Source organism: Bactrocera latifrons, unplaced genomic scaffold (genome assembly GCF_001853355.1).
Source record: "Bactrocera latifrons isolate USDA-ARS-PBARC rearing strain unplaced genomic scaffold, ASM185335v1 scaffold_147, whole genome shotgun sequence".
NCBI lineage: Eukaryota > Metazoa > Arthropoda > Insecta > Diptera > Tephritidae > Bactrocera > Bactrocera latifrons.
The window spans coordinates 174,754-190,441 of NW_017534930.1; the positions used below are offsets into that span (position 1 = coordinate 174,754).

The 15,688-nt window shown below is 35.5% G+C and overlaps 2 protein-coding genes across 2 annotated transcripts in view; both read right to left on the reverse strand.

Moving 5' to 3' along the window:
- LOC108965723 (gustatory receptor for sugar taste 64b) overlaps positions 1 to 279 on the reverse strand; it is a 6,390-nt gene extending 6,111 nt beyond the window's left edge. The window contains exon 1 of the mRNA XM_018928310.1: positions 231 to 279. Coding sequence (XP_018783855.1) covers positions 231 to 279 — 49 coding nt within the window. The remainder of the gene's footprint in view (positions 1 to 230) is intronic.
- Positions 280 to 4,392: 4,113 nt separating this feature from the next.
- On the reverse strand, positions 4,393 to 13,131 carry LOC108965724 (gustatory receptor for sugar taste 64a). The gene is made up of 9 exons (XM_018928311.1): positions 12,828 to 13,131; positions 10,705 to 10,896; positions 10,415 to 10,609; positions 10,170 to 10,345; positions 7,877 to 7,999; positions 7,664 to 7,818; positions 6,914 to 7,076; positions 6,627 to 6,716; positions 4,393 to 4,609 (listed from the first exon to the last, which is right to left on the reverse strand). The coding sequence occupies exons 1-9, from the start codon at positions 13,129 to 13,131 to the stop codon at positions 4,520 to 4,522; spliced, it is 1,488 nt and encodes a 495-aa protein (XP_018783856.1). The 3' UTR covers positions 4,393 to 4,519.
- Between the last annotated feature and the right edge of the window lie 2,557 nt (positions 13,132 to 15,688).

Sequence of the window (15,688 nt, forward strand, 5' to 3'; positions counted from 1 at the left end):
GCAGAAACTGCTACTGGTGTAAACATTTTAGGCAAATTAAATGTTCGTGCTAATATTTTCGGTAGTCATTTAAAAGTTGTGCAWACCCGAAAATTATTCACGACAAAGCTTCGGGAATTAGTTTTAAGCTTTGCAAATTGCATAAAATATAATATAACCATATATACCACTTTACAAAGTAGCTCACTAAAGTGCACGCGCTTATGCGCTAACAGTAACAACGTACGTACCTTTGGAGACACAATTGTGGAATGTTTGATCCTCCAGCTGCTGCGACATTCCCGCTTTTACTGGCACTCACGCACGCACCAAAGACACGAAAGCAAATGCTACAATTACCGGCAAAAGTTTGAGCTTTTATCGCAGAACATAATCGCAGATATGTATTTGACAGCCACTTACTCAAGCCAGGCTATACTCTTAATACGTATTTATATTCGTATATGTATGTAAGTACATAATATTACTTGTTGACAAGGACAATGTGCAAACAAAATTTGTTAAGTTGGCAAAAAGTAAGGATTATACGAATGCGAATGGAAATTCATTTTTCACAAAAAAGTTGCAAAGAGTGATTCCAACTCTAATACCAGATTAAAACACAACTGTATGAAGCACTGAAATAGTACTCCCGTGGGTAAAATGGTTTTAAGAGTTTTTGTGTTGAGTTGGGTTTTAGAGTGTGTGACTAAGTTCCTCTAACAAAAAGAAAAATAATAATAATAATTCTGTACAGTTATAAAATCATTTAGAGGAAAAAATATGGTAATTTACTTAGAAAACCTTAAATGATACATCCAACAAATCAGTTCGTRTTCACTGAGCGTACCACCAACTACAACAGACAAATAACTAAATTTAGACACAGCAAAGCTCGGGGTTGCAGAAAGTATCAAACGATTCGGGTAAAAATCAAATTCAATAAAATATTTAAAGATATTGTTCAGAATCCACAATTTAGTATAGAAGTGATATTAGGGGCTAAATAATTATCACGCAGATGGATTGTAATAAAGCGCATAATTAATATGTGATTGTAAGAAAGGAGAAATAGGAATCGACTGGAAAACATTACCAGCTTGTTTATTCTCATATTGAGATATAACCTGTTCATACTCAGGGTGGTGCGTTCGTTTTGGGACCCAGCAAGCAAAACCCTCAATGAAAAGAACTCCTCCAATAAGAGGCTCGGAACATTCCATGGAACAGCTACAAAATTTCGTCGATATTAAAACCACATAGTTTCAGCCATTAATTTTGCGTAAGAGATAATAAAACCAATGAAGTTTTTGGAAAGATAGTCRARATAATTGAGTAACGCTYTATTAAAAGAGGCGATCCAWGTAGAGATACCTTTTTCAATAGCCTTATTTTGACAGCTCAYGCGTGAGTCGTATTGTTTGGYATTTTATCATGGAAAGACTTACGCCTGAACAACGTTTGCAATTCGTTCAATTTTATTACAAACAATTCACGTTCTGTAAAGAATGTGTTTCGCGTTCCTCGCTCAACTYATGACCARCACAATYGGCCTAYTGAGCGTACGTCTCGTAACACCATCACTTATCTTGAGGCCCAGCATTCATTAGACAATAGTCGACCGAATAGAGCACGCCCAATACGCAATGAAGAAAATATAAAAGCCGTGGAGAGTCGATTCRGCGCCGTTCGCACCAACTCRRACTGACGTATGGAACARCTTGGCACATTTTACGTCGAGATCTTAAATTGAAAGTGTWCMAAATAMAATTYMCTTCMCAAGCGACATCGCTTTGCTCTATAGACTTTTGGCGAYATTTGATTTCAACAAGAAGGCGTCAATTCCCACACATCGCATTAATCAATAGATTTATTGAGAGAACACTTGGGTGAGCAGATAATTTCACGTTTTGRGCCGGTCGATTGGACACCAAGAACTTATGACRTCACACCGTTAGACTTTTTCCTGTGAAGATATATAAAATMTATGCGGTCAATCCCAGTTACCAGTCGAATAGCTCGAACGAGTTATCGATAATGAGACTCAACGGATGGGCCAAACGTAACCGCGGCCATTTGAAAGAGATAATCTTCAAAACAGAAATGCCAAAGAATGTTTTTCGAATGATATCAATCTTTCCACATTAATTTTAAATTTTTTTTATAAATAAGTAGGGATCACCCCTTATTACTACTATTACTGGTTTTTGAAACATTAGTTATACCTATTCTAGAATGAGGTTCGTTAGTTTGTGATCTAAGGTATCAAACTTACTTTACAGAATACTGTGCTCTTTAAACAGTTTCATTCTTATTTCTGTGCCCAGTATAAATTAACTGGGGTTTTGATATTATTATGATGTAATAATTCTTCAATAAATTGATTGCTTCGTTGGTTGTATGGCATGTAGCGCCGTATTGTTGGGACCAAGGGTCGTCCACATTAACATCCTCCAATTTGTCCACGGTAAACAATGATTTTATGAGGCATTGGTGGCGTTTCAGCAATAGCTTATGGATTATTATCACTCCAAATGCGGCAMTTTTGGCTTCTTAAGGTACCCACACAATCGAAGGTTAGCTTCGTCATTGAAAAATTTGTCTGTTGAAAATTGGTATCAACGGTCAGCTCTGCAAAAAAAATTTCTTTTGAACATCGGTATCGGTGGCCATATAGTTATGGGCCCATATTTGCAGGATTTATAAAWGTTGTTCCGCAGCATGTCTGTACATTATGAAATGACAAACCATCTGAGTATAAATCGAGTAACAGCTATCTAAAAGAGCAAAACCATGGCAAAACCACATGTTACAGCCATGAAAYGAATATTTCTACATTCGTAATTAATGCTCGTCAATGTGTGTTATGAGAGACAATCACAAGCTCGGCTTTATCAATAAATCTGTCTTAGAGCTCAAGTTAATTACACTACATCACATTTCGGCACTTTCGATTTAAGGGAGTATTCTAGTCTAGAGGCTCGACTATCGAGCTTCTTTCAACAATTAATAAAAAAGAAGCGTTAGATATTTTTACTATCCGTTTTTTTATCATTTGTTTATTAAACTTAGAGAACAGTACACAAAATAAATTTCAAAAAAAAATAATTTTTTTCCTTGAAGAAAAGGGCGGAAAAAAGAGGCCGTGTCCTCAACGAAATGATTTCTACCCTTGTCGTCATCAGAAAAATAAAGCAATGACAGATATTTAATGAGTACGAATGTCGCTATGTCGTGGAGCAGCAAAACTAAAAATAAAATTTTTTTTTTCCTAAAATGGCGGCTACTCAAAAAAAAGGTMGATTTTTTCACTAATTTTTCAATTATGTCGATTTTTTTTTTTTCAATATTATATATTTCAAATTTTTATTTTTTGCTGCTTCTAGTGATAGAGATATATATTTAAAGAATAATCGTGCCAAATTTCAAATAAATCGACTGTTTAGAACTTGAGATATTGTGACTATCGCATCAAAAAAAGGATTTTTGAGAAAAACGCATTTAAAGTTTTACGTTAAGTTTCTATTCTAGTCTAGATCCTCTTTAAAAAATTTATTACTTTATTTTATAATTTTTACAACTAAAAGAAATCCTTTGCTAAAATCTTTGAAGTGACAGAATGCTAGCGATAATTTCCAGTATGGGAAGAGGACTATAAAATACTGAGTAGCCAATGATGATAACCGTTATATGAGAAAGTCTCACTACCCTTAAGCAAAATCTTACACTAAGCGCAAAATTGCGCAAACAATTAATAATACAGTATATATGTATGTGTATGCATATGTAAACAGATTATTTATTTATTTATTTATTTATTTTTATTTATTTTCGAAAATTTTCACATTTTGCCCGAAATGAGAAGCCAAAACTGAGGTAAATATTTTAAATGGTCCTTTAGCTGACATTGCATGTAAAGTCCTCTTAATAMAGTTATATTCTGCTTCCCCTTCTCTAGCCGATTTTTGATATGTGTAAATGTGTAGGTGTATAGGTTTGGTTTACAGTGCTCGATAGTGGGTGGTGTAACTCGTTGAAAATACCATTTTCATTACATATATTATCATGCATACTCATGAAGACATACCCAAATACATGGATACACTTGTAGATTTGTCCTTGCRTTAATATTCGGTCCGCATGTGTGAATGCGGTTGCAATTGCTCAGAGGCGTTGCTTGCCATGTTGCTAATTAAATCGTGTGACAATCGCAGATAGACATGACAACAAAATCATCAGCAGCAACCTCTATAGTAACAGGGACAATGCTCCGCACGAGGGCTATATGTATGTATCAGACCCACACATATAGTTGTGTACATGTTTGCATTTTTGCCATTTGGCAGGAGTTCACCATTACTCATTAGGAACCACAAGCGGATATAATAAAACTTGAACCAGAAAAGCTCGTTGTAAGCACAAGTGATATGAAGGGAGACCAGCATTGTTGTATATGTGTATAGGTGTTTGTTGTTGACTTCGTTTTTCCTTGTAATGGGCGTGCATTGTTGTCATATCTCTCGGTAAGTGTTTAAAGGCACTAAGCGCATAGATGTGGCAGACCTTTGGAACGGTTGGGTTCATCGAATTGCAGCAAAACCAATTCATAGGTGACAATGGTGCCTGCCATCTGCATACGTGTCGAAAATAATAACAATAGCAAATAAGTATAATATGTATGTTATTATTGTATAAGGAAATGTGCAACAACATTCGTTCGAATTAGTATGTGAAAATGTATATCTACTAGTCGTGCATTAAGAGCGGACAAGGTATTTCAATTTTTAAAATCTTACTCGATTAGCAACATATTGCAAGGGTATACAAATTTAAAAACCTACACAAAATTTTTACCTGATAACAGTTTGCCATCATGTTGAAAATATTTTGAATCGGATCAATACTTAACTTGGCCCACATATACCTAATATACAATTTTTGTACATCCAGTTGACTTTATACCGCATATATCGTCTAATATAATATTTCAATTAGTTTAGTGGAAAGAAACCGTGTTTTACTAATAACACTGCATCTTTGAAATGTATAAAATCCGGCAAAAACGTGCCTTAGCCCCGATATTATTTTATTAAGATGTCCGGTTAGCTTTCGTCTTCATATATTTTTGTTGTTTTTTGAAGTAACTTAATGAAACTCAGAGAGCATTTTTTCTGTAAAAAATATGTGACAAAAATAAATATTATCCCTATATATGAATTTCAAACTTCGAATTAGCTTTATATCGTATATATCGATCAACATCTAAGATATCTTTGCTAAATTAAGTGAACGCATAGTATTGGATATGCTATAACTTCATTCTGAAAATAGGTACATGAAATTGTTTAACGAAGTAGAAGGTACTTTTTTCAATAGCCTTTTTTATAGATCACGCATGAGTCGTGTCATGTTATTCCTGTTCAGTATTGTATGGCATTTCACCATGGAARGACTTGTGCCTGAACAACGCTTAAACATCGTTTAACTTTATTACGAAAATTCACGTACCTAAAAGAATGCCCACATAATCGGCCTACTGAGCATACTATTCACAACACCACATCTTCACTACGTCTTTACGTCGAGATCTTAAATTGTAACGGACGTCAATGTGTGTTAACGCGCCATGATAGCCTACTATTTTATCTCTGAAATTGAAGCTCGTGATCTCGACGACATTTGGCTTCGATTGCCCAACAAGGTCGTGTGATAGTACAACGTTAGATTTTTTCTTGTGGGGATTTATAAATCCTAAAGACTATGCGGACAATCCCGCTTCGATTCAGGCCTTGGAGCCAAACTTAACGTATGTCATTCGSCAGTTACCAGTCGAAATGCCAGAGCGAGTCATCGAAAATTGGACTCAACGGATTGACCATCTGAGACGTAGCCGCGGCCAGAGATTAGTGATTAGCATATATTCCACTAAATCCGATATTCCCAGTATAGGGATTTCCATACTATTGATCCTAGACTAAATGAGTTTTATTACTACATTTTGCTTCGTGTCTGACCTCANCACTAAATCCGATATTCCCAGTATAGGGATTTCCATACTATTGATCCTAGACTAAATGAGTTTTATTACTACATTTTGCTTCGTGTCTGACCTCAKATTAGATATATCTGATATAAGTAAACTCAACCAAAGGCTTAKATGAGAAAAAACTCAACCGAATAATARGTGGTCATTATATTGTAMCACACAGCTYTTTCTAAKAGTATAAAAGGTGRTTTGAAAAGTWCGTTGGCTAACATAGACACATTTTTTTCATAAAATTTGATTTTATTATTCACAATAATTAACGAGGGCGATACAGTGAAGGTAGCGGTTCAAACCTTGGCCCCGGCAGTATTTTCCCACCAAAAGCAAAGCTTCCTTAACACACAAAAATCCGTTTTATTCATTTTTTTAACTAACACAAGTTGCTAATGTTTTGACAGTTGTCAAATTTAAACACGTAACTTTTAAAGATAGGGGCTCACTAAAAATCATTTGGATTTARTATTAGTACTACCCTCCATATAACAGCCTACGAACTTTTCAAACCACGTCTTATTTAACTAGGAAAGGTAAAGCAGTGTCAGAATTAATATGCAGTGCTGACAGGAAAGCAACACAAGAGCCGGCACRTATACATACTCACCCCAAAAAGTAAACGTCTGGTTAGAAAGTAAAATTTCTTCCCGGATAASGCCACTGTCGTAGTTGCCATTTGAAAAATTAATCGTTCCACCTGTTGTTGGAAGAATTTCTCAGTAAGAGCATATTTATTTATTAAACTAATTATTCAACAAAAATGGTGCTTGGAAGGCTTATAGAAATTGGTAATGATAATAACAATACCTTGAAAATATACYTATATACATATAAACATACCAACATGCACCGACCAGCTTAACTAATGCATATTTAGCGCCGACACCTACTCACCTCAACACACCAGGTCTTAGCCGACACACGCCGCAGCACACCCAAAGCGTCTTTTGCCTCGTCATTGATGGATGCTGCTGTTAGAAAGACAAAAGCCGTCCGTCCAATTAAGAAGAGTAGCGAAAACCAAAAGTAAACGTAATTAATTGGCCAACGCAATTTACTTCAGATGGCGTGCACACACAGCCAGACAGGAAGGCGAACAAGCGCAGGAAAGCACGAAAAAAAGTGAAAAGAAATGTGTGAAAAAGTAATTAATGCAAATCCACAGCTTTTAGCTTTAAGAACCAAATAAGAGTGTGTGGTAASAACCTGAAGAGATTAGCTGTAAATYTGAAATGAGAATTCCGACACTTTAACAGGCAATTCTCTTTTAATTCCTCGCTTAACTCGTCGCTTCTCTGTGGAAATTAAAACAGTTTGACAAGTGTAACATGGGTCGCTTAACCTTTCAGCACACGAACATGCAAACCAAAGAGGATCAAACATCACTTCCTCTCTTCGTCTCGTCATTCTGAACATTTTCACATAATTACTTGAATATTTAGGCCTTTACCCATTCTTGTTATGTTTGCTAGTTGCTTTGATTAGCCCAATCTCAGAAATGGTAGAATGGCGAATCGAATAAACAACTAGCTTAGATAAATAATATAGAAGGGGGTTACACTGTCATGCTATAAATTGCAATTTGTGCAGACACATTCGTTATGCTTACAATCGTTTTATAATTTTTCAAAAAGCTCAACTTACTTGAAGATGTTCAGCAATTGGTAGCAAACGAAATAGAGATTATTAGCACAGGAGAGTAAAATAATGCCTGATAAGTCCTCATCCACATATTCGAGCAGTTCCAATAATTTAACGTAATGATCTCTTATTTCCATGAAAATCGACTCAGGTACTTCCTGAAATCCAGCTAATTATTATAACTATAAACACTCATTGTCTCTATAGTATTCAAACCTTATTCAACAAATTATTTATACGCATCTTCATTTGCTCGAAACGGTAKGCAATGCCTTTGCCGACCATCATTATGAAAAGATCCATGTAGTTCCAAACGAAAGTGCATACGAAATTCACAACCTACATAAAATATATAATACAAATATACTCTTATATGAGAAACGGAGTTTCTGAAGCGATAATCAAAAAAGAGAGTACATTCTTAAACTCTCGTCTAATGAACGCTCTTATACTACATATAAAGGTATGATTAAATCATTCGCACCCATATCATAACTAGCCACCAGTCCAAATCTATACAGACTTATTATATAGGTGAAACAAAACATCCAGTAAAAAGTAATTCATTATCAAATTAAAAGTTGTACATAGTCTAGGTAGAATAAAGTAATTTAGGTCAAATATGCACCCTTTGTTACGATAACTTGTTGGTATTTTGAGGRTAATTTCATAATGGCGCTCTCATAGCCAATCCTCGTCTCTATTGGTAAACAACTGGGCCAGTCGTTTTCACAAGCTTGTCTTGAGACGGTTCGTAGAAGGAAATTCGTGCATGTTTTTTTCATTAAATCTTGTGGTATCCATACATCGACCTTCATTTTGTGTCCAGCTTTATTTAATTGGTCTCAAACAGTTTTATGCGAAATTTTTAGCTCTTGGACAATCGAAACAGAATCGATCGAACTAGACGTTGTACACTTCTTTATCGCTATTTTCGATAAATACCTTTCCAGAGCTTCGTACATCAAAACACCCTAGACTTAATTGATCAAAATAAAACAGCTTTTCGTCTTCGCATTTATCGAAGAAAAACTTTATARATTTGCTCTTGMATGGCGTACATCTTTGACGCAATTYCCAAASCACTCTGTGAAGTTTTTTTATCATGAAATTTTACCTGATGCACTTACACAAGATTAATAGAGATTACTAAAAATCTATTGAAAACTTAATACATTTTACTGCTTTCTTGAAAAACTTAGGATAGAAGTGCTTTACAAACAGTTRCGAAGTACAAGAAGGGCATGAGTAGACTGAACCAAAATTCAATCGGATGAACTGACCGTGCCTCTATCAAGACGGTTGGTGGTCGCAGACTCCACTAGGGTTTAATAAAGGTGTTACATGGGTTTACTGGTTCCAAAAAATCGATTTTTTTATTTGCTATTAAATTCTACAAAACCTCTACAATATTCTCCTAAATTTTAAATTTGATCYGATAATAGTTTCGGAGATGCAGCCTTGAGAACTTGTGCGCTCTTGGGTAGCTAGGCTGCCCACTGTTTTTAATCGCGTTTTTCTCAAAACTATATTTTTGAAGGCGGTTGGAAAGATTTATTGGGAACTACTTAGCCTATCTTGATGGAATTTTACACAGGGCTTTGAGATAAATTTTTTAAAAACTTGGACGAAGAATTTCTTTTCGATTACTACTATTTGAAAAAAAAAAGTTCATAGAAATATTAATTTTTTTTTGTAAAAATGCCTGCCAAAAGTCAAATTTTTAATTTTTTTTTCCTCCGTCCAAGTTCTAAGTTAAGGTTTCAACTAAAACACGTATTTTTCACTTTGGATGATCCTATGAAGGCGCGGGAGCATCTTTTTTCCGAGGTGTCACGGGAAATAGCGTCGTATTTTCAAAATTCCTTATTAAAGAATAAAAAATTCACATAAAATATTAAGTTTTTTATGTGAGAAAAAAAATATGAAAATGGCTGTTTTTCACATAAAAAAAACCCACATAATCCCTTAAGAAGAAGCTTCATAAACTTTTTTGAGGAATATCTACCAATTGGAGTTTACATGTAATCTGCACTATTCAAAAGAACTATTCCACAAACTGCGCTAACTACTGATAATTCAGCCTATTATTATGTATAAAATATACTAACTCATTATCGGAAGCAGGAATCTTATGAAATTCAGTGCACATTAAAATCAAAAATCTATCCGACCGTTTTTCATCTRTTTACTGATTTTTATCGAAAAACAATGTTTTAAGTTACGTAGAATCGAAAATCATGGTATCCCCACTTCAGCCGAATGCAACGACGAACTGAGGTTGTGGTCCGATCTTGAATTCTTTCATATTTCTTATAGATATCGTAATATGGCAAACATACACGGATTTGATCACTTTTGACCAGATCAAACGAAATCTAAATTACTTTTTAAGAGCCCGAACGAAGTTAAGGAGAAGTGGCTKTTTTTGTTTTGGAAAGAAGTCCATCTCTGCTATATAAGACCGTACTAATGTGATTAAGCAAGAAAAAAAAAATTTACCACTCACCAAAATAAGACTGCCAACTAGTGTGGTATTGGGGAATAAYTCGTAGACATAATCATAATTTTTGTAGGTGTAATCCTCGAAAGTAAAATGAACAGTGCTGTTTTGTAGAGTGGCACAGAAATTTGCTCTGCGATATTGTGAGACTACAGCTGATGCYAGATACAACAAGTGTTCCACTACATAAGAAAGCATTTTGAACACGTAAATTTATTGAAATATACCATTAATTTTAAAAAATTGGGTACCTGCTGAGAGAAATATTATTGTGATCGCAGCGCGACGCACGCGGGTCGACAAATCACGTTTCGGCGTTTCATATGGCTTTCGTATGAAGATCATTTCAGTGCGGGTCCAAAAGCGAATAAGCCGGGGCCAACGTTGCGCCAACGAAAGAAACAGTATCGTCGATGATTGCACGCAYGTAAAGAACACAACGCCGACTGTGTGAAAAGATAATAACAAATAATTAAAGAAATGTTAATAAATCGGTAATATTTCAATTGCWTTTAATGTCAATTAAAGTCCAAAAAGTTACCTAAATTTTTCGCATTTACACCAATTCTAGCCAAATGCTTCATCATCGCAAGATTTAATGCAGAGCTTGCAACTAAAAATATCAAAGTGATCAGCACCCGTAAGGTCTTAAATGAAAATCGCACGTGACGCGGGTTCGGCTGGCTTACTCCTTGAACCGGCATTAGCGAGAAACATTGACCTATAATGAGTACTACGAAAGTCTTATGTAGATTACAAATAAATATGACTGATTTGACTGTATGAAGACTTAATAATTTTGGSCATAATAAAAAATGAAAAAGCAATTAAAACTTAGAGAGATCTATACATTGCATATAAATCCAGGAGTGCTTGCAAAACGGTGTTTTCATAAGACGCCTCAAGGTGCCCACATTTTTTGGCCTAACTTGGCTKCATGACATTATAGCAAATCAGCAGTTGAGAGGTAGGATAAGAACAATATWGTTTTTGTACCAAGAATTGCAGATCCATCTAACTGCCCGTAGTTCAGACCCTTCGTAARATATTGGACACTGGTAAAAAGGGCGGGTAGAGCCATTTGGAAAAGTTCACGTAAGTGAGGAGAATTCTCTGAGCACCATTCACTTGTAAATGATCAAAAACGATTATTTTACATATGGATCAAGCAAATCTCGACTTTCGCTTTTAGACCAGATATCTTCTGGGACAGCCAAAAAACATCCGCTTGAAGGAGAATCATCCCTTCCCAGCGTTGTGCGCTGGGTTTTGGACCCGCCACAACCCACCTCTAATGTAAAGGACACAACAGCCTCGGATGAGAGACCCCACTGATTGGACCTTATCAGTGTGGCTTTAGGCCTGGAAAATCAACAACTTCCMAGATATTCACCGCCAAATCTTGGAGACCCGTAAAAAGAGGATCCGCTYGTTCGTCGATTTCAAAGCTTCTGTTGATGGCAGTGTACAGCTGCTGGTGTACGCCGATGATATGGATATCATTGACCTTAACAAACGCGCCTATAGTTCTGCTTTTCCAGGTTGGACAAAGAAACGAAGAAAACGGGTCTGGAAATCAACGAGGGTAAGACGAATTATCTCCTGTCATCAAACAAACAGTCATCGCACTCGCGACTTGGCTCCCATGTCACTGCTGACAATCATAACTTCGAAGTCGTAGATAATTTCGAAATCCAAGGCATGGACGATGACAACATCTGATGAGTCGGCGCTACGAGTTTTCGAGAGAAAGGTTTTACGGAAGATTTATGGTCCCTTGAGGGTGAATATCGAATTCGATGGAACAATGCGCTGTACGAGTTATACAACGGCATTAACATAGTTCAACGGTTTCTCAGCGTTGGTTCCTCTAGTGAATAATACGTATCCTCAGAAACACTGTTACTGATGTTAAGTAGAGTACCGAAGAAGACCCGAATAAGTATATTAGCCATCGCGCGCAAGAAATGTAGCTATACCCAACCCCTTTCTAGAAGGTTTTGCGGCAGGATTTTGGTTGACGGTCTTAGAATTTCCAACTCGTACAAGTATTGAAGCCGAAAGRCCATCAAWCTCGTCATACGTTCAGTGAATGAGCCCAAAACCAGATGGCGGACGATCTCTATTTTCACTTGAAAAYTTTGTGCAGCCATGATGCACACTTGTTGAATTGGTATGTTAATAAACAAAATTGTGGCATTTGAARTAGTGATGATCAAAAAGCCATTGTCAAGATGCCAAATTTCTTTAGAAATGAAGCCGTCAATAATGTCACAGTGAATGGTAAATACAATACTTGCCGGAATAATTTTTTAAACATAATGGCAATCCCTTAACTTTATAACAAAGCTAAAATTTCACTAATAACACTAAATTACATGCGTATTATTTCTTCTTGAAACCCGCATATATAAAGGACGCATTATTAATTGCCTTCGTTCGCAATTTCATGGCTATCCAGATTATTTTAAGAATTTTGCAGGTGACAAAAACAGTACAACAATTAAGGAATTCTTATTGAAAGATGTATTAATAATAAAGAATCACGTTTTGTCTTAAATATACTGTTAGTCAATAAAATGATGAAATTTATTTAAATGTTTTTTGAATGAGACTTAGATGGAAAATTTCAAATTGAGAACTAATTTCGTTATTAAAACTTACTTGGACTTACAGCTCGATGAAAGATGTCCAATCTGCTGTAATCGGTGTGCTCGCTCGGCTTTTTATAATGGAAATCATCTTCTTTATAAGTGAAATATTCAATTGGTGTACGCCGTCCGGTCATTCCAAAAGGTTTCATTACATCACTATCCTCTATATTCTCCAGAAATATTTTTTCGATCGGTTTTCCTAGACTTATATTTTTGATTTTTTCATTTGCACTTTTTGATGGTAAAATTTTACTTCCCTCGAAGGCCTGTTGATGCTTTGACAAAATTTCACGCAACTTATTTCGGCTAAGCATTTTTGGCCACGATTTTCGAATATTATTCTTTACTGTTATTAATGCCAAACTACGAGTGCGTKTGTGAAGTGAAAATGAGAGACTAATATTAAGTGCTCAGCATTGGCGATATTTTATATGTTGTAATTTGTGTGTTTTGGTTTTTCAAAAACAAGTCAGGTACATACTTATGGGCGGATTTTTTAGCCCGTAAGTGTGTTCTTGTCAACAAGTTCATGCCCCGTCGGAAATAAACGTAATCAATCAAAACTTTTCTGAGAAAGTCATCAGCTTTTGAATTTCGTGTTTCTAATATTTCGTAATCTAATCAAGATAGATATAGGGTAAGGATTAAGTAGTAAGAGCGCCACAAACGTTTCAAATAAACAAAAACGGGTTGGAATATCAATGAAATTTCTTTATTTCTGTGGAAGTACATTCGATGAAATTGGATGTAGCGCTCTTACAGTTGAGTTGAGCCCACTGACTCCAAATTTTTACAGTAAATTTTAATAATTTCGGTTTGTTGTTGAATCGTATATCGTATGACGTCAATACTTCCTTGAGCCAAATATACCTAATATAAAGTTTTTCGAACTTCCGAATAACTTTTCACTGCATATGTCGGCCAATATATGAGTAATCTTAATGAAAGTAAGAAAACCAGCGATATAGTGATATATTTTTTAAAGAAACCTTTCCGACAGGGTGCTTTATGACTTCATGTTACTCCCGCTTGTACATATCTGATGATATATACCATAAAACAGGCGGCTTACTCTTGTCTAAAAGGCAATATTATTTTACACATTCGCAATTGTAGTTACCAGAGCCTTGGAAATACTCGAAAACTTTGCTTTGGACATATTACGATAATGTCGTTAAAAAATACAGGATATGTATTTCTTATTTTGTACATCAGGATATACGATATACTAAATATAACTTTGTAAAACGCTTAAGCTTCCTTTTCTAATCGCATCCATCACTAATACTTTTACACCGAAAACGAACCTTCAACGTTCCATCCTTGGAAAAAATTACAGAACCATTTACCGTTATAGGCATTTGAATACAACAGGTCACTGGCATTCGAAWACTTAGTAGCTAACTCATAAAGTTAACTAAATCTTTCGTCAACTCCCCCATCGAACAGTTCGATAACCATCTTTTGGATTGTTTTGCAACCTGCGAGTGATATGAAAAAGAGGAGCAGAACGAAGTATCCATAATTTTCTAGACAAGTGGATATTTTCTAGGAAAGTGGATATTCAGTTGATTTGACATAACGGTGTTTTGCTAAAATAGATTGGAAAAGTTATTAAAAACATATAAATTTCTTAGTTGGTTTTCCGATCTGGTTGCCTTCAATACACATATTGTAAACCTATGTATGTACATGCCATAGCACATATTATGTATATACTATACCTAAGGAGCCTGTGTCGCCAAAGTTGTAAGCTCTGCCACTTTTGCTATCTCAAAATTTGAACTGAAATCAAATAATAAATACTTCATATGCATGGTGTTTAGATAAACACCTGTTTATTAGTTTGATTTAAATTGCACCATTTAAATTTTATGAACTCAAAATAGCAGCGCTAAGCTCAACACTATTTTAGTGGAAACAAAATAAAAGAAACGAAACAATTATTAATCCGAATTTGCCCATATGTATGGTACTACATGTGATAAAAAACTAAGCTGAAGGCAACACATTGACATTGATGGTAGGTCTTCCAAAGCACTTCGAATCTGGTACTCCTGCATTGCTCTATGGACTCCACAGAAGTTTCATTCGTCGCATATAAAACATATGGTGCGGTGGCCTGCTTGTAATGGAAACTATGTCAACAAAGGCTAACCTCGAGAGACTCCTCGAGCCAATACATAATAATGTTATCAAAATGAAAGGTGAATTTTATCCATTTGATTCCATTCAAAGTAATTCCCTCCCGCTGCAATACACTTTTGCTAACGAATTTTCCAGTCATCCTAGCATTCTCCTTCGTGATGGCCAGCAGAGCCTTCTTGGATTCAGCTTTTATATCCTCAATTAAGTCAAAACGGTGTCCTCGGAGTGGTCATGTGAAATTGCTGCCAGAAGTTACACGAAGGTAAATCATGCGAATGCGGTGGTTGCGGCACGATATTAGTTGAAAATGTGGCGAAATGATCACGAATAACCATTGTAGTATGAGATGGTGCATTATCGCACTTCTTTGTTCAATAAATTCAGACATATTAMAAATCGAAGAATTCACTTCTAGAGCCTCACAAAACARGGCGAATCTCAAATACTAATTAATATTTTGACATGAAATTTGRAAAAGATATCACTAACAGTACTATCAACTTACAGAAAAATATTTACCGATTCAAAAAGCATGTGATGTATAAATTAAAAATTCACCTTTCAAAGTGATCACAGTAGTATACATGTGAAGTATGAGAAAATACTTACGGTCAGTGGGTTCATGAATTTAGGCCACCGGAGTCGGACTCGGTGTCACTACGGACATCATGTCATACTTTTTAATGAACTCGGGCTAAATTGTCGCATTGCCAAGAAAAAGAA